At 44.5% G+C, this 21,677-nt stretch overlaps 1 protein-coding gene across 5 annotated transcripts in view; it reads right to left on the reverse strand.

The window, feature by feature from the left end:
- Positions 1-969: 969 nt before the first annotated feature.
- The window catches only part of LOC105494186 (GLI family zinc finger 3), a 279,866-nt gene continuing 259,158 nt past the window's right edge, over positions 970-21,677 (reverse strand). For all 5 annotated transcript variants that reach the window (XM_071095090.1, XM_011762381.3, XM_071095093.1 and 2 more), the window contains 5 exons: positions 18,617-18,766; positions 17,579-17,743; positions 12,291-12,581; positions 7,651-7,978; positions 970-6,692 (listed from right to left, as the gene is read on the reverse strand). In XM_071095090.1, the coding sequence (XP_070951191.1) occupies positions 4,381-6,692; positions 7,651-7,978; positions 12,291-12,581; positions 17,579-17,743; positions 18,617-18,766 (3,246 nt within the window). In that variant the 3' untranslated portion in view covers positions 970-4,380. The remainder of the gene's footprint in view (positions 6,693-7,650; positions 7,979-12,290; positions 12,582-17,578; positions 17,744-18,616; positions 18,767-21,677) is intronic.

The following is a 21,677-nucleotide window of genomic DNA, read 5'->3' on the forward strand; positions in this document are numbered from 1 at the left end:
TTAGCCTCATTTCTTTCATTTATTTTGATTCGATACATGGCATATCTCTTTGTGAGCTGACAATTTATACCTGAGAAAGGGCATAAATTCTTATTTTTCCTTTTTTTTCTGGATTCATTTGGATGCCTTATATAAGGGATCTAGTTACAAACGCAAAGCATCTCAGATTGGACGGGAGGAAATTCTCCCCAAGAATCAGGAAAGCATGAAGCATCCCTATGGCCGAAGAAACCCTGCTGGAGGACAGGGAACATACATCCCCCACAGGACATAAGGCCTAGGGAACACATGCTGTTGCACCTGTGTGTTTATATATGCATGTGTGCATGTGTGTGCCCGTGTACACATGCATGCGTCCATCCTTGTAGCCTTGCGATACCCACAGCTGGGACTCCCGCCCTTCCCAGAAACAACTACCCTCAGTTGATGGCTCAAAAGACATGTGCTGCTACTAAGAAAGAGGAAGAGAAGGTTTTTGGAGTAGTTTACGGTGATCTGGAGAATAATATTGCACACCGACACAAGAAAAACACGGAAGACAATTTATTCTGGCTGAGGTCAGTTACTAAAAGCCACATAAAGTAGGCTTCTACCACATCAGATTTTCTGTTGATATGTGGTAGAGCATCCCTGAAATGAGAGGATAATATATAAAAGAGGGACACATTAAGTTGTTAGACATTGAACTCCATCACCGTCCTTCCTCATTCAATTTGGAAAGCAATAAAAGAAAGAAACACAATAATGGTTGCAACTGGTGTGCCCCCCGGGTACACATCCTCACAACACCATGAGCATGGATGTATCTGCATCTTATTCTCCAGTTTAGGGCTAAGGAATCCGGATTTCACAGCAAAAGTCCATTCAGCTTGTACGTGGAGATTCTGGATCCAACTACAGGCTCTGGATGTTTTCAAAGAAAGCACTCTTTCCATTCAACTATGCATTTAATAAACAACACAGCAAAAATTTCCGTACAAAGAATTTTTTATTGACATTGTAAGAAACATTTTTTTCTTTGTTACAAAAGGACTAAGTGGTTCTGAAAGCAAAGGTAGAGTTCATCTGTGGCTGTGCTGCAGCCCCTGGGCTTGAGGTGGGCGTGATCACGGGGAATGCAGGCTTGTCCGAGGAATGCCTGGGCCAGTCACATCCGAACGCTATGCCTACAATACTTAAATGTATTTACATGTGTTTCTTTTAAAAAAGGATTACACATTTTATTTTTTAAAAATCTAAAAAAGGTGAAAAAAATGAACTTGTATTTTATTTTACACGTCTGCAGGATACACAAGGGTAACTTGTGAGAAGAGAACATCCTCCTATCAGTTCAAAACAACACCGGAAACCAGGATACAAGACAGCCTCGACTCTGCTACCACTGTGCGCTCTCTGGCTGGTGCACACACAGCCTCAGAGTGCTGACTGGGCAACACCAACTGGTCCCTCTCATTGACAAGATTAACATAAAATAAGGCACATACATCGCAAGAATCAAAACTTTGTGGCTCAAGAGGAAGAGCCAGTGTGTGAGGAGTTGGGAGGGGTTAACTTTTTCAGAAAAACAAAACAAAAATGGTTAGAAAAAGTTTAACACAGACATTAAGCAGGAGTACTGTGTGTGAGCCTGCATGTTTTAGAAAAGGCAGGATGGTGACACTAGTGAGGCGGTCCTCTTGCTCTAAATGCGCAGGTTACAGAAATGGAGAGAGGCTTGGAGGCTGGGGGTGAGTCTCAAGATAAGAGATGCCTAGCCTACAGAGATCCCAAAAGGACGTCCCAAAAGGATACTTCTAAGAGACCTCAAAAGACCTTCCTTCCACTGGACTGCCATGACAGATCACTGAAATTCTGGAGGAGGACATTTTCTTCTTCCCTCTCTCCTCTCCTCCATCCTTCTGCAATTTCCATATTGAGAGAAGTCAAACATTGAGCTGAAACTAGCATCTCCTGGAAATCTAAAAGCAGTAGAAAGGAAAGCAAATATATGTGTGTGTGTGTGTGTGTGTGTGTGTGTGTGTGTGTGTGTGTGTGTGTGTGTGTGTATGAATGGGGGAAACCCAGAAAACAACCTGAAACCACAGGAAAGAGTAGAAGCACAAGACAACAACAGAGGTGGACCGGATCACTGTGCATCCCTCGGGAAGGACAAAGCTGATACAGGAAATGATGGTAACTGAGAAATGGAGGTTGCATCGAAGAATACTACTGGAAGAGCCCTCTGATGGAGGAGGCCAGCATGGTGCCTTCCATCCAAGCTCCTTTCTCAGGAGGAATGGAGAACACTCAGGCCCCAAGCTTTGAAAACAAGAGTTGGAAAGGAATTGAGCCAAACCATTAGAGCACACAAGATAAAACCAGAGATTTGGAGATTTGTGGAAAAGTGAGACTGGATCTCTGATTTTGTGACAACATCATGCCCTGTTTCAGAAACACAGAGAAAACCTTGCTTTTTCAGCTGAAAAGTGGTAGAGCCTCCACTCTCCTACGCTCAGATCAGCAGTTCTCTTTTGTTATGGGGCTGTTCCAAAGGAGACACATCCTTTAATTTCAAAGAAGACTTACATGGGGGAGGATAGCAGGCATGGAGGGGAAATTGCGGCATCCCTCTGCTCGTCTCAGGAACATCTAGTTGAAAGCAAACCCAATAGTCTTAGCCAAAGTCCCCAACAGCAAATCAGCCTCCATGCGGAGAGATTCTTGGTCCAAATGAAAGAACATAAATATGAGAAAAGTGGGCTTGTCCTAACACTCTTTCTATTATCTAACACTTTATTTTACTTGATTTTGTCTTTCTTCTGTAATTTAAATGGCAGGATTAAAGGGGAAAAGCCACATAATTGAATTATCAATCACTTGCAATAAATCCAATTCCAGGGGTCAATGGGACAGAATACAGCAGGTAGCCTGAGGTGTTAATATTTTAATAGTTTACATATTTTTAAAAGCAATATGCTGGAAAATCCATGTACTCTTTGTGCACACACAGTATGACTTTTATGTGTATCAAATGCACATGGGAAGCAGCTGCACTTCAAAAATCTTTAAATGTTTTAATCCAAAAGTACAGATCCAGTCCACATTAAGGACTAACTGCATATAACACTTAACTTCGTGAATGGATGCAGCATTCAATAGACAGGGTGTGAAAAAAGGCATCCACACAGCTACTAAACATCTTCCCTAGTGCTCTCAAATACTAAAAATGGCTGAAGCAATTTATTCCCACTATGTGGGCTTTCTCTTTTACAACTAAGTTTTATAAATCCCTCAAAATAAGGTATTTAAAATGGAAATCCTCCTTCACTATAGTGGAATTAATAAATGTTACTGATACAGCCGCTTGTTGGGTTGTTTAAATACCTATATACTTAGAGCTATATATAATCAATTCTCAGTTAAAATGGGAGAGATGGAACTAATCAACAAACACAGCAACCCACAAATATTCCCCCAACTAATTCTACCCAAATGCTTCAATCTACAATCTATCTAACTTCTTACCAGAACAGATAAAAGTAGCAATGTAACTATCACCAACTGCCAGTCCCTTCTCTTTAACTGCAGTGCTAAACAGCACTAACTGTTCATGAAGGTAGTGGGAGGAGAGGCAAATGTGATAAGTGAGAACCAACCATACAGACATAGCCTCCCCCAAAACACACTTACAGACATGAAGAGCTGAAAACCAAAACTGTGAGCGCCTATTTCATGTACAAGAGCCCCGCATTCCCATTTCTGTGTAACTGTGGAAAGTATGCCCTGAACTGAATTGGGGATGGGGAAAACATCAATATTCTGTCATCTATGCTACAGTGCACCCACAAAAGATTCTTAAACTCGCTATCCATATTCTGATTCTTGTGCCCAATGTGGGAATTAAAATAAAAAACAGAAACCAAAACACAAAACAAAACACTGAGCACATGTAAAGAATTTTAAAAGCTGGAAGTGTAACCCCTTGGTCACAAGCACACCAACTCCTATTTCCTTTGAGCAACAGCAAAACATGTCAAATCCTTTAATTTGACTGCTCTTCTAAAAGAAAGAAGAATATGCACATCACACATTTACATAGGTTTACTAAAAAGGGGTGGGGCTTACAGTTTTTTTTGTTTTTGTTTTTTTTTTAAAAAAGAGGGTGGTTTGTGTGTAACAATACTGATTCAAAACTGAAATGGAAGACAGTTTCTCCCTAGAATACTTTAGGGTTTTTCAGAGTCCTTTTCCATAAAAGGAATATATTTGAAACACATCTCAGTTAGGTGAGATGAGATTGCTAAAATACATACAGAACTAAAAAAACAGCCAAAACAAAGTCAGCTTAATCTCTTCAACTCCTATTGATTTACGTTGGTTGCAGTCCCTTTTTCCTAAAGCCTATTGCATAACTGCAAGGAATTTGCTTTCTTCCGCTAGGGAGGTCAGCAAAGAACTCATGTCCCCTATAGCCATGTTGGTGGTGCTCATGGACAGCGCTGGGAATGGGAGGGACGCCCGAGGCGTGGTGAGGCGGGAGGAGCTATGGGAAAGGTTCTGAATGACGCTTGGGCTCAGGGCCCCTGACATCAGGCTGGAGTGGTCCCCATCGTCTATGATGGCATCGAAGTCAATCTGTACCCCTTCCAGGTCATGGCTGTCGAGGCTGTCCACTGTGCTTGTCACCTGATTAGCACCTGGGGAAAGTAACTCAGAGTTTTTGGCGCTGGTCCCCTGTAGCAGGCAGCTGGTGTCTGAAATGGAGAATGAACCAGCTTTCATGTCTTGCTGACTGAAGCCCACGGTTTGGTCATAGAACTGACCAGAGTAATTCTGCAGATTAGAGCACAGCGGATGCGGCGGCCCTTTCATCTCCATCTTGATGCCATTCACCCTGCAGGTCTGACTTGTGTCACTGAGCTGTCCTGACTGCAGAGCAAGGCTGTCCCTTGGCATAGCCTGGCGCCTGCTGCCCCCAAAGCTGGCACACGGCTGGTAGCCCCTGACGACTGCCAAGCTTGACGGCTGGCTGCCCATGCCGTGAGCCCCTGGCAGGCAGCTCTCTGGCCCTTGATAGATGTTGATGTGTGAGGTAGCACTAACCTGCCCAAGCATCTGCTGACCGGGGCGTCCTGCCCCCGGCAGCTGCATGCTGTCGCCGAGGAGCTGGTGAGCCAGGTACCCCTGTCCCACCGGGTCCTGGGTCTGCATGCCATTCGCCATGCTGCCAGCTGACTCATTTGGTGCTACTGGCAGGCCGAAATTCAGCTGGCCCCCGCTCCCTTGCATGGGGGTGCTCTTCAGCTTTGAGGCTTGAATCCCGGCACCACAGGCACCATCGAGCGCACCAGGGGCCACTGGTTGCCTGTTGAGGCAGTTCCCATACTGCGGGGCCTTACAGGGCTGTTCATGGAAAGCGTTTCCACTGGTACCACTTCCGGGGCTGTTGTGAAGCATCAAGTGCTCTGGGCCAGCGTAGGGGTTGCTGTTCTCCCCGAGGGTCTGATAGCCCCCAGCAGGTCCGCTCCTCAAGGGGTTCTGCGTGTGGACGACCATGCCGTTGCAGAACCCAAAGGCGCGAGTCTGCGGCACAGCGGGCCGCGGGCCACACTTGAGCTTGGAGGAGGACAGTTCGGCGCTTCCGGAGCTGACTTCGTTCCACTGGATGGGCAGGTCGGTTTTGCTGCCCTCGGGGCAGGGCTGCTCGAGGGCATGGAACTGCTGGCCAGCGTGGCTGTCTGGCAGCCCGGGCGCGTCAAAGTCACCGGGCCCGTGGGGCACTTTGCTCTCGTCCGGGAGGGTGCTCGGGAAGTGCTGCTCGTACCCTGCTTGGTTCTGGGAATTTAAATACTGCACCACGTCGTCCGGCAGGAAATCCTCATCGTTCAAGTTGGCATCGGCGTCCATCGTCAGGGACTCCAGGGTGACGTTCTCGGTGATGCTGGGAGGACAGGGGGACGAGTGGAAGTTTCGGGACTGGCCGCCCTCGGGCCGCGTGTAATTCTGAAGCACGAGGCTGCGCTTCTCCGCGGACGAGGCCATCGCTGGGGGGTTGCAGCTGCTGAGGTTGCTGAAGCGCGGCACACGGGGCAGGGCCAGGCCCTCGGAGCCCGTCCGCACGGGGTCGCTGGCCCTCCTCACGCCGTGGCCTGGCGCATCGTGCGGCTGCAGGTGGCGTCGCCCGTAGCCGTGGGCTCCCCCGTCGCTGCACCTCCTCGGGGCATGGACGGGAGGCAGGGCCACGCCAGGCTCGAGGGCGTCCCCGAGCAGCGCCAGGCGCGTCTTCAGGCTCATCCTCTCCATGTTGGGCAGGGGCGTGGGCGGCGGCCCTCCTGTGGCAGCCGCGTACTTGGCCTTGAGGCGGTACTGCTGGGCGGGCGTGAGGCTGAGCAGGCTGGGCAGGCCGTCGCTCTGGCTGGCCTCACTGGAGCGGCGCGAGGCATCGGTGGAGATGGGGTCGTAGGAGTCAGCCACGCTCACGTTCTGCGGCCGGCCCTCAGCCTGCGACGCCTCGCTGGAGCGGCGGCTGGAGAAGCAGGGCGAGATCCCTGAGGAGCGGCGGCTGCTCAGGTAGGCAGAGCTGATGGTGCTGGCGCTGCTGTCCCTCCTGTTGAGCATGTTCAGCATGGTAACGTCCACCCCAGAGAGGTCGCTTCTGCCCGGGAGAAGCGTCATGGGCCCACCCAAGCTGCAGGTGTTGTTGGACTGTGTGCCTGGAGACAGAGAAAGAGAGAGACCATGCGGAGAAATTCCCTTCGAGGATGACTTATACCAGGCATGAGTAACCCTTTTCTGTAAAGGGTCAGCTAGGAACTATTTTTGGTGTCCCAAGCCACATTACCTGTCTCACAACTACTCAGCTCTGCAGTGTAGCCCCAACACAGCCACAGACAGCAGTGAGCAAACAGGCGTGGCGGGGTGCCCTTGAAGCTTTCTTTACCAAAACAGGGGCGGCTGGAGATGGCCGCAGGCTATAGTTTGCTGATGCCTGTCTTAAACAAAACAATAACAACTCCCTCAATTCAGTGAAGCCCCTCCCCAAGCACAGTGCAAGGACAAAAGGAATCTTGTGATGGGTACACAACGCTTGAGTTGCAGGCAAGTCCCCAGGCAAAGGTATTCCACGAGTTTCACATTCACGCTCAGGGTGTCCTGTTCATGCCACATCCTATCAACAGGTAACACCCGTGTTGGTGCAGGGCAGAGCTTCACCCCTTAGGTGTTCTCAGAAGTGTAACCTCAGAAGTACAAACTGACCTGGGGACTGACAATGGGGAGGGATTTTTGACTTTCCTTGAACTGGGTAAATATAAATAAAAGTGGCTGCTAACCTCCTGGTTTTAAATTTTGGAAACCAGAGACAGAGTTCCAACCACAGATGCCTCTACTGCTGGCATTCCCTTACCCTAATCTAACAGTTATGATTTCACCATCAGAATATGAGTCATGCACAGTCACATTTTTTTCTCAGTATTATACTGTTCCTAGCTGTTTTTAAAATATGGACCATCCGAAAAGGCAACTTGAATGGGCTCAACATTAACGGATAGTTACAGCGTCATTTTAGGACTAATGGAGAAACTAGCAAACATAAAACCGAGGGTCTGCATTTAAAAGAACAACAACAACAAAAAAACCCTGAGCAGATGAACGGTCTGATGTAGAACTCACCATTTCCTATGAGAGGAGAGACCGCAGGGGCTTTAGGGGGTAGAATGGGGTTCAGTCGTGGAAACATTCCATTCACTTGTTTTAGCCTTTCTAGTTTTACGTGCTCCATCCATTTGGTCCCTGCCGGGTTTCTCCTGGCTTGCAAAGCAAGGGCTGTGGTTGCAGTGGAAATGGTCGAGTCCATGATTGGGGTTTCATCAATGGCACTGAGGTCTCCTATACTACCTCCATCGGTCAGAGGAAGCTCGAGCCCACTGTTGGAATAGTTGCTGATGGGGGACTGTTGGCTGCTGCATGAAGACTGACCACCAGGGCTTGGCTGAGATGTCTATTGGGATCAAGTGGAAAGGAAAGAAATGTCACCAGGGAGGGTCAAGGAAAGCGAGCCAATAATGAGAGCTCATGCATATCAAGATCTTCAAGATCATCGGTTGGTTGAATGAGAAGAAAAACTACGCTCTGGTGAATGGAGCTAGCCACTTTTGGCCAAAATGACGGATGGACCACCAGGCTGATGGGCACTGGGAGGCAATGGACAGCAGAGAATGCTAGCTGTAGTGTGATTGGCATGGTATCAGCCATGGAATCCTGCCCCAATCAGCAACTCTGCAAACACACTTCCTTGGTTCCAATCCCATCTCCACCACTTTATTCTTTGGGCATATTACTTAGTCACTCCAAACCTCAGTTTCCTTATCTATAAAACGGGGACCGTTTATTTCAGAGATTGTTGTCAGGAATTAAGTGTGAAGCCCAGAGAGCATACAAGTATAAAAAGACCTGGATAATAGCAATTGGCTCACAGGGTGTTAGCAATTACTACGATCCCAGGTGGTTTTAGTCTTTAGGTTCATTTTGCTCAGCTGGAACATAAACGTAAGATATGCACCATCAGCACACATTACCTCCTCCAACAAGAGCCCCTCTAGGCTGTTCAGGGCTGGTTAGCCAAGCTCTTTGTAATCTCTCCTCCCTCCTTCCACATTTTCTTGCTTTTGTAGAACCTCAACCAAGGTGTCAGTAAAAGCAGTTGAGAGAGGTAAAACTTCAATCATATAATAAGCTCGTGCTATATTCAGAAAGAAAGAAAGGCTGCAGATCACAGCCATCATGAGTCTGTAGAATGATTTCACCGTTCCCCTTAGTGTACTCCCTAACAGTTCACTAGGAGGATCAGGAAATGATTCCTTAACCCCAATCAAGTAGACTCTGTAAGACAATGCTGCAAATAATGGAATCTTAATCTAGTCCACCTGGTCCTCAATCAGGGAAAGTATTGCCTCCTCTAGTTCCCAGAGTTCCTGGAAATACAGGGTGGAAAGCCTGGTGCCCCAATGTCTGGGGATTACTATATAAAATGGCCTACAATGCACAGGACAGTCACACAACACGGAACTGTTCTATCTGAAGTTCCAGCGGTGTCCTGGTTGATAAACAGTCGAATCCTTTTTGTACAGATAAGAAAAGTGATGTTCAGAGAAGTTTAGTGATTGCCCAAAGTCACAAAGCGAATGGTGCAACTAGCCTGGACTCTTAGGCCGGCTACTTCCATGCGTCTGCAGCACCTTCACCAGTGTTACTATAAACACTGACAGCAGCCGAAAGGGAGAGTGCTTTACAGAGAGATAACTACACTCACTCAGTTACAGAGTATCGTAGTCTCAGGTGGAATGCACAGTGCCGCCAGGAAGGGCTCTTCCCTTTGGAACCCGTTCACTTCTTCTGCTATCATGGTACATACACCCAAGCAAATGAACACTTTCCAAGTAAGTGCCGCATGGTACACTAACTTTGTCCTGGGCAACCAAGCAGAGCCAAATAAGATATACAAATTTGATCATGAGTATGTGAAGCCTTGCTTAATTTTTGGCCTCAGCAGAGTGCTGGAGTGCCAGACCACCTGCTGCTTCCTGAGGTACTTGCTTCCAGAGCTTTGGATGTCGTTTACTTCTGTACTGTGAAATCAGAGTGTCTGCAAACATGAACCTGTGCATTTGTGTGAACACACAGGCAGACACACTTCATATAAGGCACAAATGCACTCACAACTAGGAAATTGCTTCAATGAGCTTCCACATTTAAATAGAGATTATATTGCTAACAACAAATGAAGCCAGATCTTCCTCAAAGAAGGTGGTGCACGTCTGGTCTAAGGATGAATTTGCATTAGTACAGTAATGAGTCTTTCAGAACATCTGCTTGGTAGGCCCCAGTGTGATTTGTTATGGAAACCTAGACAGATAGAACAATGAATTCCACCAACTAACTCCACATTTTTCACATGCTGAATGTTCAAAACACATTGCTTCTGTATTTGAAACATATCTGAGGAATGTTCACTACCAAAGATATCACAAAACCACAAAAACTAAAGAAAAATTAACACAAACAAGTAAATGTTAAAAAATGAAAACAAAACAAAAAGGACAGAGAAGCCAAAATTCCCTCACCTTATTACCCACTGTCCTTAGGAAGTGAGAACAAGACATTTAGGAGCATTAGACAGAAGAGATGTTGCATTAATAAGAAAAAAGAAGAAATAATTTAATTTATAGCATGATGATCAAATCAAAGACATGTTTTTAAAGAAAACTAGAAATGTAAATTTCATGTTTATTAAGTACATGTCTATGAAGATACCTACTTTTAAATGTGTGTGAGCATATACACATATAACATCTGCTATGGAAATGTGATTATTAACCTCACTGAGCCTCAGCTTCCTCAAAATATGGGCATAGTCTTGATCTCTATGGTTTCTTTTAGTCCTATGGTTCTAGGTTGGTGCCAAAGTAATTGTGGGTCTTGTCATTACTTTTAATGGCAAAAGACCCACAATTACTTTGGCACCAACCTCATATGATTGAATTACTTTATAAAATATTTCACACACTGGGGCATCTCAATGTTGCTGAGCCAAATCGCTATAACTTTTATTTCTACTGATTTTCTTTTTTAAACAATGGGTATCTGAAGAGAAAATGATAATTTTCTTGAGCTAGGAATGCACACTAAAAGTAGAAGAGATTCTGGGTTCTTGGAATATCCCAAGAACATAAATCATCAGTTTCATGACATAATCTAAGACTGCAAATTAACTTTCCTTGTTTTGTGAAACACTTGAGGGTAAACTGTCGAATGTTCTGTACAATTATTATACAGGTAGGCTTTATTTTAAGAATAGACACGTGCTCCCCTCCAAAAAAAGTATATAAAACACAGTTTATGAACTGAGTAAAATACAGTGATCAATCATAATGTATAAACATCTTATTAAGATACTTTTTTAAAGCAAAGTACACCTACCCATTGAGAAATCATGATAAACCTGGATAGCCGATTTGTGTTATTTTTGGCCAGACTTAATGTCATTCTCTAAGACTCTTAAGAGTTCAAAGACAAACTCAGTAAGTCATTAAACCATAGCCTCTCACCCTCCCAATGGTGAGATTGTACATTATTTCCTGCCCACGCGTACTGCTATACAGTGACATCACTCATGAATTCATAGGCTGCCCATCCGGTAGACTGCTCTAATTTTAAGAGAATGCTGACTTTAAGTATAAATCTGTTGGCCTGATCGTTTCCATGCATCTGGGAGTCTCAGCATGAAACTTCTCTCTGGTACACTTCCTTCACAGATTAGAGTGACCACCCAGAACCCAATATATTTGCACAATTAAATCCATTCTATGCATGGCCAAATGGGCCGAATCTCCTCTACTATCTACTCTTTTAATTTTTCTTGTTGTCTTTGAAATTTTTAGGTGTTTTATAAAGTCACATTCATGAAGCGAAGTCACGAACTGAGGTTTGAAAGAAGCTGAAAGAGTAGCAGAGCCCACATGTCATATTAGTCTCCAAACAGAAAGAGTTGCCTACTGAATCTTTCAGATCCTTCTCTTGTGCTCTGCCTCGCTGGTGCAGGCCCAACGGCAAAAGTGGTCTCCAGTTTACCCAGTCTCTAGACTGGTACTGGAGTGATTTCCTCAAAAAACAAAAACAAAAAAACAAACACAAAATCTCACCCCTGCTATGCCATTCCCCTCCCACCGCGCTGTGCTCCTCCTTCGCCGCCTTCTCCTCAGCTCTTCCCTCTGCAGTGCTGAACTCCCATCCCATGGCCTCCTCTGCCCCGACTGACTGGCAGCCTGTCCCTCTCTTGAATCCTCCTTACACAGACTTGTGTGTAAGCCCCCATCACACTGCATGGTATTTGTTTTTCAGCCTGTCTATCCCACTGGGCTGTAAACCCCTGAAGAATATGGGCCATGGCTTATTTACCTTGGGGTCACCAGGGCAAAGAAGACAGAAAGCATATTTACAGGAAGAGTCAATGAATGATTTTCGACATCACAGACACGCTGGAGAGACAGACAGTCGTGTCTTTCTTCCTTCCATGGCACAGTGGTATGGTTCTGGGAGTAATTTTAAAAATCAGTTAGGAAACCTAGAAACTCTTTTTCTGAGCTGATCAACTTCAAGTAAGCAATCCAGGTCACTGCCCTCATCGCCTCCTCAGATCAGAGACAGCCTGACACAGTGAGGACCAGGAAGTCCTGTCCCTCTGTGCGCCCCACCTGGCTCTTTTAAATGACCCTGGGCCTGCTGTGAAGTCAGAAGGCGAGTGAATGACATACCATGGGCTTCTCTGCCTTGACGGTTTTCACCTGGAGGCATTCTTCCCGCTTTGAGGTAGTGTTGCTGAGGTCCTGCTGCTCACCGAGGGCTCCCTGAGTGGGCCGGCCGGGCGACCTGGACTGTGAATGGCTGCCGGAATCTCTCGGGGGTGGGGGCCGAGGATGGATGTCCCCACGTTGCTTTTTGGTGACATGAGCCTCTGGGCCATGCACTGTCTTCACGTGTTTCCGGAGGGAGCTTGGGTCTGTGTAACGCTTAGTGCAGCCTGGGATTTTACACACATATGGTTTCTGCCAAATGCCACAAGAATGAGGTAAGAGATTGTTATGAAGGAGATTATGCCCCAGCCCAGAAGTCCTTTATGGTTGCTCATTACATTTTTAATCCTTTCAAAACACTTTCACAAGGCTTCGAGGTGTTCAGATACCTCTAGGAACTAATAGTCTAATAAGGCCATTAGAACACTGTTCTGCCTTGATGTTCTTGGAAGCATTTATACTGGGAGTGAGAAGTATCACGGTGCCATAATAGGCACTCAATAGATATTTGATGATGATGATGATGACGATGACAATGAAGATGGCTTAAAAGATACCCATCATCTAATCAGGAGAAGACTGCACACTTTTCAGAAGAGATTGTGTGACAAAATTTTTTATGGATGCCCTGGTTCTGAGATCGAATATCACTCTGATCTTTTTGAAAATGTGCTATTTATGCATAGGCATAATTTGAAACTGCCGATGGCATCTCCCATGTTAGATGACGCTAAAATGTGCTCTTTTGGGTAGCATTAAAGTGTGGGGATGTTCAGGGCTCAAAATAGCCAGACCCTTTCTGCTCTTCGAAATTGGAAAGCCCTGTTACAGACTGTCCGTGAATCCTCATCATAAACTACAGAGGCCTGACGGATGTTCTGGGGACGAGGATTTCTGGTCTGTTTTCTTCTCCTGGGTGAATTTATAACTAAGGTCTATAAATTATTTCATGCTAATCTCATTTTCTATGTGGGTCAGTGATCAAGCCTAAGGATACAGTCATAAAAAATTATGCGGATGCTTATATAAGCGGATTATTTTCTCAAATCACAGAACTGCTGGCCTTTGGCTCATGACCAACATCGGATTTGTGAGTTTGCTCACTTGACTTAAAATATAATATACGCAAGGATGCTTTCATGAATATATATTTATATCTATGTATAGCAGAGGATGAGCTTTTACGTAAGCAATCGTCATGAAAAGCAGGATTACTATAATGTACCTATTATATTTAAAATGATGCTGTGTCTTGTAGAATGTATGTCTAAAAGATGCTTTTTCACTAAAAGCCCAAGAACAGACTGAGTGCTACCTAAAATGCTGAAATGTCCTAATGCAGTGAAGCAAAGATCCTGAAACTGAGAGGTTTCACCTCCAAACCTGAGATTCCTTTGGGCAGAATTGATTCCCATTAACTATGAATTACATCTATTCAGGAGCTTGTGTGATTTGCAGCATATATATATAATAAGATGAGCACATCAAATTCTATGCATTAGGGACAAAAGACTGGCTCTGACAATTAGTGCCATTACCTTACAGTGTTCTGACACGGGCCCTATGCTTGCTCACAGCATTCCTGTGACAGGTTGTTCCATTAGCAGGCAGACTGGGATATGTGGGGCAGAGGTGTGGAGACCAGAAGGAGAGAGGGAACACAAAGCCTGCATGTTTGGAGAGCTACTCTTCCTATAAATATATGGATGTACATTATGGGTTAGCTTAGAACCAAGGACGCAGCCAATGTGTAATGAGATACAAATGTGTCAGCTCCTGCACTTCCAGAAACAACAGCCCATACAGGTGCATCTATGCACATGTGCCCTTGTGTGTGAACATACACATTATCTACCCACAAAAGTTCACAAATTCACAAGAAAACAGGTTCAGGAAATGTATCCCTCACAACAACATAACATAAACAAAATATCCCTTCACACAGCTTTTGCCCACAAATTTTGTTGTGATCAGTGACTAAAAATATAATTAAAGGCTAAGATAAATGTTCTCAGACTTACTGAGGTGCAAGATTCTGCAAGCACAAAGTTGCATACAACAAGATTTAATCATAAGGAATACAAAATCTGATAGGAAAAATAAGAAGATGCAATGATCTATATAATATAAAGTGTGAATGCTATGTAAGGATATAGACAGAGGAGGGATCACTTTTTGGCTGGGATAATCATGGAAGGCATCAGTTACTAAGATTCTATATCTGGGCTTAATGCCCAGCTCATGGGGTTTTTGGTAAGTGTTAAATTAGATCATGTACATGAAGTGCTTACCAGGATGCATGGAACGTAGTAAGCACTCAATACACAGAGCTTTTGTTAGGAGTCATTTTACTTGGAATGCCAAAAAGAAGTGTCCTCAGCAAATGTCCAGTAGCAGAACCACTTCACGCACCTAAGTATGGCAGTCCACAGCACCAGCTTCTGGAATGTTTCATTCATGATCATGATAGTGAGAGGTGAGGACTAGAGGGGCGAGCTTGGGCCCTGTGAGAACAGACACTTACACAAGCTTAGGGAGTCTCAAGTTTCCTTACAGGAAAGCAGGAGCCATTGCAGCTTTCTAGAAAGGTCCTTTATGGTTGCTCATTACATTTTTAATCCTTTCAAAACACTTTCACAAGGCTTCGAGGTGTTCAGATACCTCTAGGAACTAATAGTCTAATAAGGCCATTAGAACACTGTTCTGCCTTGATGTTCTTGGAAGCATTTATACTGGGAGTGAGAAGTATCACGGTGCCACGAATCAGAGCTCAGGAAACTTGTTTAGTAGTATCTTTGAGGGAAATATGAGCTGTGTGATCTGGAGTAAGAAGTCCTGTCAGAGCTATGGTCGGTCTAGCAGCCCTAAATGAGCAGGACAGCCAGAGGGACAGAGAAGTGCCAGAAATTACTCCCTTCCTGTTCCAGTCCATTATTTTCTTGGCCACACTTAGAACAGCAAAGGGCTTGACACATAATTAGCTATCAGTATTTGTTTAGTGAATAAATGAAGTTGCAAATAAGAGAGGAAATAAATGAAAGCAAATCACTTGATTTTTCTAGGCTTGTGAGATTGCACAAATCTGGATTTCCTGGACAAACTTAACTTAGATGCATCTGAAAATCTCCATCATTCATACACAGGGCCAAAGTCTTGCATATAGAATAGAGAAATATAATTTGTTTGTAAATATGTATGTGGGTAGAATTTTAATTATGTATTTATGATCAAGGTTAATAATTTAAGTAAAATGCTCAAGCGTGGTCAATGACATTACTGCCCAATACATCTTTTATTTTTCAATCTCGTAACAAACACTTAACTCTCACACAACATTGCACTTTTTACCTTGGAGAAGAACACAAGCTCAAGTACACTACAATTAAAGCAAATGGACAGGTACAAATATTTTAGGTCCATAAAAAGACAAAAAGGCTTGGTAATTATCTTTATATGTGTGCATTCCGATCCTAACATACCCACCGTACAAATTTCTCCACGATAATAGGAAAGAACATTGGCCTAACATCTATAGGAACGAATGCCCACTAAATGTCTAGTCAAAATTACACTCAAATCTATGAAATATATGAAATACATTCTAAGTCAAAATCCCTTAAAATTTTAAATTGAAATGTAATTCACATGCCATAGAAATAATCCCTTTAAATTGCACAATTCAGTGGCATTTAGTACATTCTAGACATTGTGTAATCATCACCATTACCTAATTCCAGAATATCTTCACCACCCCAACAAAAAAACCTTATACCCATTGGCAATCATTGCTATTCCCTCTCCCCTCTACTTTTGGCAACCACTAATCTACTTTCTATCTCTATGTTTCTGTCTATTCTAGACTCCCTAAAATTTTGTACAAACTAGTATAATAGATTATATTCCAGCTACTGCGTACTGTAAAAGCATTTTTACATTAAAAAATGGAGATGTGGCATCTTTAAAATGTCTTCAAACACTTAGAAAATAATGAGATTCCAAATAACTCCAGTTTCCATGATCTTTTCACACAAAAACTTGGTATATATGAACTTACATGTGACAGTTTGTGAGTGAGTGTGCTTTTTACGGTGTGGTTAATCCCTTTAGGGACACTTTTGCTCTGTCAGTTTCAGCTGAAGAAAACATGGTGAGAACCATCTTGACCACCTGAAAGCCAAATGGCCACTGAGCAGAATGGCTCACTTTGTTTCTATCAAGATTGTTTTGGCCCAGCTCTCCATCTGAAAGATCATGAATGAGTTTGACCTGTGCTGGTGAGATCAAATGACAGCCACTCCAAGGTCTCATGTGTGCACAATGTTCCTTCTCTAACACATTCCAAGCAAACTGATGAAACACTGTGGTGCTGAACTATGTCTCATGTTAACAAATTCTAGTTAACTATCCTATTTCCACTCAAAATGCGAGGAGTCCTTTTGTTAATCTTGCGATACATTCAAGAGAAGGTTTCACAGACAAGCCAGAATTTGGGCTAGACCTCCAAGGCCAAGTTAGAGGTCTGTAGGGAGACGCACACTAAAACATAAGCAATGAATTTGGAGTAATTTTCATTCTTATGCCTCTCTACAATTTAGCAGAGATAACTACCTAAAATAACAGTAACACAACAGGAACCACCCGGAAGCTTTACTCAATATGTTTTCTTAAATAACTGCCTAGAAAGTATTCTGGGTTTCTGAGACCATTTTCCAAGATCCTTTGGAATTTAGAGTGTCTGAAAATTGCATTTAGCCAAGGCTGGTTGCTCCGTAAAGATCTTTTTTGATATAATACCATTTGAAGATATCACTTGGAGGAAGCAAATAAAAGTGGATGACTTAGCAGGAAGCTGTCAGCTGTCAACATGCTACTTCTTAATATATCCTTGGGGCTTACGGGGTCATCCTTTGCATGGATTCCTGCTATTTTGGGCAGAGTGACTGGCTCAGATTCCAAGTTAAATGCTCCCACTGTTTGACCAGTAGGTGGCAGTTCAAAACAACATGAAACTAGTAAATTCGCAGGGGTTTTAAGAAGTTTCCTCTTCATCTCCTATTATTCTCCAAATAAGATCCAGTTTCCAGTCCCACCTAGGAAGCCCAAGCCTTCACCTGCAGGGGTGGAGCCCACTCATGCTGGGAATGGCCAAGGGGAAAACAAAACAGAACACACTGCGCCTTCCATGTGCCTTCTCCGGGATGGTTCTTTTGTTTCCTTATGCAAACTCCGTGCCCACTGAGGATGCTTACCTCATTGGAATGCGTTCTGTTTTGGTGCTTGGCGCGATCAGAGGCATTTGAGAAAGCCTTGTTGCAACCTTCGTGCTCACAGACGTATGGTTTCTCTCCAGTGTGAGATCTCAAGTGTGTTTTCAAGTTTTCTAGTCTCGAGTAGGCCTTTGTGCAACCTTCAAACTAAGGACAACAGGTAAATCTGGATTACTCTGCACAATGGCAACAGCAGCTTATGCCTAACACGCCCTCCAAGTTGATGAAAAACTGACGTTTCAAGGGTCAGCAGCTTTTCAAAACCCAGGAACAAAAAGTCCACTAAACTCTGCATTTATTGGGATTCAGATGTAGCTTGGTGCAGTTCAAGATAAAGAGTTTTCAGTGCCAGTAAAAGTCCTGAAGTTTTTTTTTTTTTAATAGACCCCTCAATGTGGACAATGGGTTTCATTATCTGCTCATTGATCTCCTCAAATTCCCACTGATTTCAGATTCAGCACAAAGTTCATTAATATAGCTTTGTTTCCATACAAAGACATGGAATTTGATCATGTTTGTAAAGGGCCTTTAAGATGTAAAGTACCAGGGCTCAGCATGCCCAGTGTGCCTTGTGGGCACCTCAGTGAAGAATGCACAGCCTTGCAGCAGCCCCGTCCCACTCCATACGCCTATGCCTGAGGACTCACTAGGAAAGGAAGGGAAAACTTTAAAACCTGGTATAGGGATTAGCTGTTTTAAAAGTCAACTTCAACTCTGTAAGTTGGAAGCTGGCACTTTGCCTTCTGAGCCCCATAGTACCATAAGCTGTTGGGCTGTGGCCAGCAGGGTGGCCCTGTGTTCATTCCCAGTGCCAGCCACCACTGCCCCCCTGCCACTCTGCAGAGCTGCACTGTCCAACTCAGTCACTCAAACACCCATGCATTTATCACCAGACAATACTCTAGTCCTCTTCTCTTGCCACCCAACCACGCTTCCCCTGAGCTAGCGTCATCAGTTTGCACAGCTCTTATGAATATGGGGAAGGACCCACATGTGCCTGCCGCCCACTTTTGTACTCACAGTGCATTTGTGAGGCTTCTCGCCCGTGTGTCTTCTCATATGCACTACCAACATATACTGGGCTTTGAAGGGTTTCTGCTCTCTTGAGCAGTCCAGCCACCGGCACACAAACTCCTTCTTCTCTCCATGAATATGGTCGTTATTTATATGCTGGGGTTTGGAAAAAGAGAGACAAATCAAATGGAAATGTATTCATCATTTCTGAAGGCAACAGAAGAAAATGCAGAAAATGCCCCAATCTTAAAAATCCTAAAGACCACAAGAATTGTGGTTAAAAATTACCATATTACAGGTTATAAAAATTCTAGTTAGTACACTTCTCAAGTAAATTTGCTTTTGCTAACTGTGTATGCATGCTTCCTAACCAGCGGGAGTGGCAAGACCGGGATGGAGCCTGACATCCCAGGAAATATACCACAGTACATTGGCCATCTGAAGAGTAGGGTTCTATTCCAGGTTTGGGACCAGCTAGTTATGAAATGAGGTGAGCCCCCGTTGACTTTTCCGAACCTCTGTCATTTTTCCTTGCCAAGGCTGGCGATCGAGGCTAAACAACTGCAGAGGTGTTCTCCAGCTCTCACGCGCTAGGCCATGGGTTAGCACCGTGGCTCAGGCTTCAAAAAGGGAGAGCGCACAGAAACGCACAATTCCGCAACAAAAATACCAAAAGCACTTGCAAACGAAACTTTAGCTCAGGGTTAGTCAGACTGCTTCCTGAGTAAGAACTGCAGAGAAAAGAATTATACTGAGGAAGAGAACTGTGTGGTCATCAACAAATGAGTTACTCTTTCAGGGCCTTGGTTTTCTTCTTGTAGAAAATAAATGACTGGATTCCCTAGTTGCTAAGGGCCTTTCTACTTCTAAAATTCTATTAATACGGTTTTTAATATAAAGATGAAGTTCCTTGAATTACTTACCAATTCAAGGTTTTAGAATCATTTAATTTCTTGGATTAATTCTAATTGGGAACCATTAGAAACCTATTGCAGCATGAAAGGAAGAGAAGCTTCTTAATTTGAATCAAATTAAGGTCAATTTCAACAGCCTGAGCATACTATTTCAATGTCCACCTATAGACTACTGAAGACATTTGTATTCTAGGTTGATGCTGTTGGTCTTTATTTTCTGGTGATTCTGCATTTTATTTGCCTTAATTTAAGGCTTGTGGGAACACTTTCTCAAGTATACATAGAAATACATCACCAAAAAACTTCGTTCAATAAGAGAAAGCTCCCTTTGGCTCCATGCCTTGCGTAGTAGTGACACAACCTCTCATTACTTTCCTGCTGAGTCCAGGGCTCCTAAAGCGGTGGTTGCTGTGGGTCTGAAGGTGAAGTTCTGCCCTCAGAGTGGGCCTTTCCCAGTTACTCCACTAGATGGCCTACCGCTTTAGGGAAAAAAAAAGTTTTACAAAAAATAAAGTTTTCTGTGCTGTTTCTGGAGTTTAAAACTGGGTGAGGACAGAGAAAAGAAATTGTTGTTCTCTATCTCCTCTCCTTGGAGCAGCTCCCAGGAAAATCTGATGAACAGCAGAGAGTCAGTGGTACAATGCAGCACACGAGGAGACAGCCAGCGTCCCATCAGAAGCTCCAAAATGACACAGAAACGGCAGTGGTGGGGAGCAACCCCATGGCAAACAGATGTGGGTTTCCTATGAAAAGCCAACCAGGCTCCATGTCAGTGTTTCTTAAAAGTTATGATGATGCACACAAGTATAGGAAGAGAACAGATGTTCTGGACAGGGGACAATGCTCAATCCGCAGATGTCTGCTTCTAGTACATCTTTGTAGCCCATACACAAGACCAGGGCTTTCCCAAATGTGTGCTGAAGCCCAGCATTGGAAACCAAGCTCACATCTTACAGAGGAGTTCTAAGGATTCTCAAATGGGAGAAAAATAAGTGATCACACAAAATCACTCCATAACAGTTGCTCTTGGTTCAGTTTTCCAAGTCATTGGAAATAAAGCTTGGATCCTTGGATTAATGCACATGAAAGGGAAGCAAAAAAGGAAGGGAGGGAGGGAGGAAGGAAGCAAGGAAGGCAAGCAGAGAGTGAGGGAGAGAGAAGGAATGGGAAGAATAAGGAAGGAACACAGGAGGGAGAAAGGAAAAGTTAAAATTGGGAAACTGAATTACAATTTGTGCTGAGCCAACTGCTTAAGGCTGGATCCATGTCTTATTAGTTCCCTGTTCTCTCTCGTGCTTTTATGAGGACGTGCTGGGTGCCACTCACACCAGGCACTGTGCTGGGGAACATGACAGAAACGATTCTTGCCCCCAAGGAATTAAGTCTATCAGAGGGAAACCGGTCATGGTTTGAATTACTATACAATTATGGTTGTGATGGGCATTATGTAGGGAAATAACAGAGTTTTATAAAAACATGTAATGGGATCCTAAGTCAGTGTGCAGCATCAGGAATCAGGGTCCGCTTCTCCAATGAAGCAGCATTTAGAGCAGGACCTGAAGGATGAGTAGACATACCAAGTGTGCAGGGAAGGATGGGGTGGGAGAATGGGACACTACAGCAGACCGATGACACAGACGTACCTGCAGAAGAACAGAGCCTAGCGCCTTTGAGGAACAGGGTGAGGGCCACGCATGGCAGCAGAGAACTGGCCGATGAGAGATTGCCACTGCTTGGCATGGCGAGAAGCATAAGTTTTCTGTGGGTCAAGTGGACATCCGTGAGGTAGGTAAGCTTGGGCTAGCTTGCCAGGGCTCACCTAAAATGCTATGTGCTCAGTAACGTCTCCAGCAGTGAGGATGGGGGAAATACCCCTGCGTAAAAACTCACATACACCCCAAGGAAAAGCCAGGCCTGCATGTCTGCCCCTGAGGAGGAGGGCATCAGGGAAACCTGGTGCTACTCAAGGAAGCAGGGGTGGCTAAGAGGGAGGTGCCAACAGTGGCCAGCAAAGAGACTCTCATCTCTTCCTTTCCTGTCTCATCCAACACGTTGGAGGAGCTGGACCCTAGAAAGAAAGGGAAGGCGTCTCCTGGAGGCACTCCCAGGCCCCGGCTCCTTTAGATGAGGTGGCAAAGGGAGGGCAAACAGCC

The sequence above is a fragment of the Macaca nemestrina genome, chromosome 4 (genome assembly GCF_043159975.1).
Source record: "Macaca nemestrina isolate mMacNem1 chromosome 4, mMacNem.hap1, whole genome shotgun sequence".
Lineage (NCBI taxonomy): Eukaryota > Metazoa > Chordata > Mammalia > Primates > Cercopithecidae > Macaca > Macaca nemestrina.